The sequence below is a fragment of the Phaethon aethereus genome (assembly GCF_964289735.1).
Source record: "Phaethon aethereus genome assembly, contig: HAP1_SCAFFOLD_372, whole genome shotgun sequence".
NCBI classification, from domain to species: Eukaryota; Metazoa; Chordata; class Aves; order Phaethontiformes; family Phaethontidae; genus Phaethon; species Phaethon aethereus.
This window is the reverse complement of record NW_028113786.1, coordinates 1-3,082: the sequence shown is the minus strand read 5'-3', so window position 1 is coordinate 3,082 and position 3,082 is coordinate 1. Positions and strand designations below refer to the sequence as shown.

Here is a 3,082-nt window from a genome sequence, read left to right as displayed (position 1 = left end):
GACACAAAAGGAAAATTTTTCACAGTGAGAACAATCAGCGGTTGGCATAATCTCCCCAGGGTCATAATGGATTCCCCAACACTGGATACTTTTAAGACTCAGCTAGACAGGGTACTTGGCCATCTGGCCTAGGCCGTGCTTTTGCCAAGAAAGCTTGGACCAGATATTCCTTGAGGTCCCTTCCAGCCTGGTATTCTATGACTCTGTGATTGATTTTAATCCTCCTTGCAGTTAGGGAAGAGTGATGCGGGACTGCAAGCCTGAGCTTTGGCTGTAGTTGGGACATGTCGTTCTGGGCGATGGAAGTGCTGAGAGGACACTTCAGCCCCATCACCAGGGACACCTTCGTGCTTCCCTGTTCTGAGGGGCCCGTTCAGGTCAGGCGGACAGTTTGCCCCGGGGCCCGCCCGGCTGCCCCAGCGGCGACAGTCCCACGGCGCGGCCAGCAGAGGGCGGGCGCTCGCAGGCAGCACGCGCAGCCGGGGCCGCCGCGGGCAGAGCCGCGCGCTGCGCGGGACCGTGCCAACGGGCCGGGCAAACCCTTCCCGCCTTGTTTCGCTTCGTGGCTTTCCAGCGCCGTCCGGCACTTCTGCACTTCTTCCTGCCACCGGCACCGGGCTGAGCCCCCGTCAGCTGGGCCTGAGCGTGCCGAGGTGCTGGCTCCGGGGAACAGCTCCTGGAAACGCTTCGGCTGTCAGCTGCTAGCTCGGGTTTTGGAGATTTGGTGGGAGGGGCGTTGAGGGGGCTTGGATTTGTTTTTTTATAACGTTCTTTTTCTAATACACAGTTTGATGTTTATTTGTCACTGAGGCCTTGACTTGACCTCCAGTCCATTGTCCCCATAAACAGAGACATCATGAAGTAACTCGAGCGATTCTGCCCTGTCTACTGGGTCTCATGCAACTGCTCAGAGAGCCACATGAACAGAGGCAGGCCCTGGCTTTGTCACACTTGCTGCATCTCAGAAGAAACACTCTGCAGCTGCAGATTTGGACTGAATAGTTTAATAACTCCAATTTAATAACTCCAAATAACTTTTTCCAAACTTACAAACAACAGTTACCATCATTCATTTGATTCCAACAGGTACCCCATTAAATTGGCAACAAATTATGAACTGACTTTTCATCCAGTGTCTTGTCCCTACAGGTTAAAAGACGACCTCATATATTCTTAGCTGTTATTCAGTGAAAGCTCCTCTGCTCTATCAACGCGTCACAGGATGGGTTGTCACTGATGAATGCAGGAGAATTGATGGGTTTCTAGTTTTACGACTGGCTGGCTTAAACCTGGGTTGCTTTTTCACTTTGTCCTCAATCAGGGCTTGATTCTCTCTAGCAAATCGTTGCCCTGTCATGCCGTGGCACAGCATCTTCCGTGGTGGTTACCCAGGAGGTCCTTGCTGGCTCAGACCTCAGTCACAGCATATCCCTTTGCAAACTGCAGCCCACAGAAGCTACACACAATCTTCTTAAAGCTACATATGTTTAACCTTAGCGAGAAAACGGGACACCGAGAAAAGGAGGACTTGAATAGAAAATGTAAGTCAGTTTGTCTTCCCAAAGGGTTTCTCGTGCTGCGTTAGGAGCCGAAGCAGACTTTGTCTCCTGAAGGCTTATGAGTCATTGCAGTCCAAGGCCGCTCTGACCTCTCGTAATGTTGCTGTAAAACCTTCAGGTTTGAGCCCCGTGGGGGAAAACTGTCTTCAGGCTCAGCGTTGGGCTGAGTTACAGCTTGAAGGTAAGCGGGCAGAAAATGCAAACCAGTGGGAGTTACCCTTCCCTCCTGCATACATTGCCTGACAAACCGGTAACGTAGTCCATTAAGCTGATGCAGTGGTCAGTGTTTATAATAATTTTAATAGATTCAGTAAACAAGTCACAAAACAGGGTCTAACAACACTAAAGTCTTAGTCAAGCACACACAAAAATGAGAAATGCAAATCCATTCTGTGCGCTTTCATTTCTTCTTCTGTTATTTTTCTTGCCTGCCTTTTCTGAAGCCTTTGCTTCCCTGTTGTATTTATTTTTCTGTCCTTCATTTTCTGCATTTCTTCTACTCCCTGAAAGTCGCTGCATTTTAGTCTACATACAATAAATATATAGTATATTACATTTAACTTAGTCACGGACAATCGTTATCATTTGTAAACCTAAACTCCAGCTTTTTAGATTTGGTATCGTGTGGTGATCTGCCCAAGTTTCCAAAAAAGGTTAAAAACACCGGAATAAAAACAAGACCGTGAAGAGCCCCAAACAAAATAACAAGGAACATGATCTTGAAAAACGTCCTAAAGATGTAGGCTTTTGCTGCAGCCAGGACAACTACTCCTAATATAGTAGAAACTGCACCTTGTAATACTGGGTAACCTAGCAGGGACAGAGCTTCGATTGCCCTTTTATTGGCTGATGACTCTCCACTCGTAACAAAGGCATAGGAAATATGAGCAGAAAAATCTACTGAAAACCCTATACAAATGACCAGGTTGATCATGGATATGGAATCTAGATTGACGTTCCAAAACGTCATGAAACCAGCAACACCGACTATAACAGAAGCTATAGCAAAAGTCACCCACAAGCAACACAACGGGTTGGGAATAAGCAAAAGGGAGACAACGAGCATTGCTCCGGCAGCGACAACAATGTTCTGAATGGTGTTCTGCACTATTACCAGGTACTGATCATAGTAGATGAACGCTGGGTGGTACACCATTAACGGAATACTGCACTGCTTGGCTGTCTCTCTTAACTGATTGAGAAGATTCTCCTCATCAACAGCTGAGGTCACGTTCACCGTCTGGATGAAGAAACGTGAAGCTTCTATGTTATCCTGAGTCTTGTTAATGTCCCACTGAAAACTGGGAACAATGTGAAACAGTGTAGGCAAGTTATTAATGAAGAGACTCTTACTGCTTATATTTACTAAACCACTTTCGGCAAGCTTTGTGTATACACTCAGCCATGACTCTGAGAGGTTCTTATCTACGTAGGAAATGCCCTCTAAATCCTGTGTGCAGTTCTCAATGCTAAGACGAACGGTCTCATTCCAGTAATCTACGCTTTGAGTAATGACAACCATG

General features: G+C 47.0%; 1 protein-coding gene across 1 annotated transcript; it reads right to left on the bottom strand.

The window, feature by feature from the left end:
- Positions 1–1,508: 1,508 nt before the first annotated feature.
- Positions 1,509–3,009, bottom strand: LOC309416550 (patched domain-containing protein 3-like; the record flags this gene model as incomplete). The annotated part of the gene is made up of 1 exon (XM_082016090.1): positions 1,509–3,009. A coding segment is annotated over one exon (885 nt), but the record flags the coding sequence as incomplete, so codon positions are not given.
- Positions 3,010–3,082: the final 73 nt, after the last annotated feature.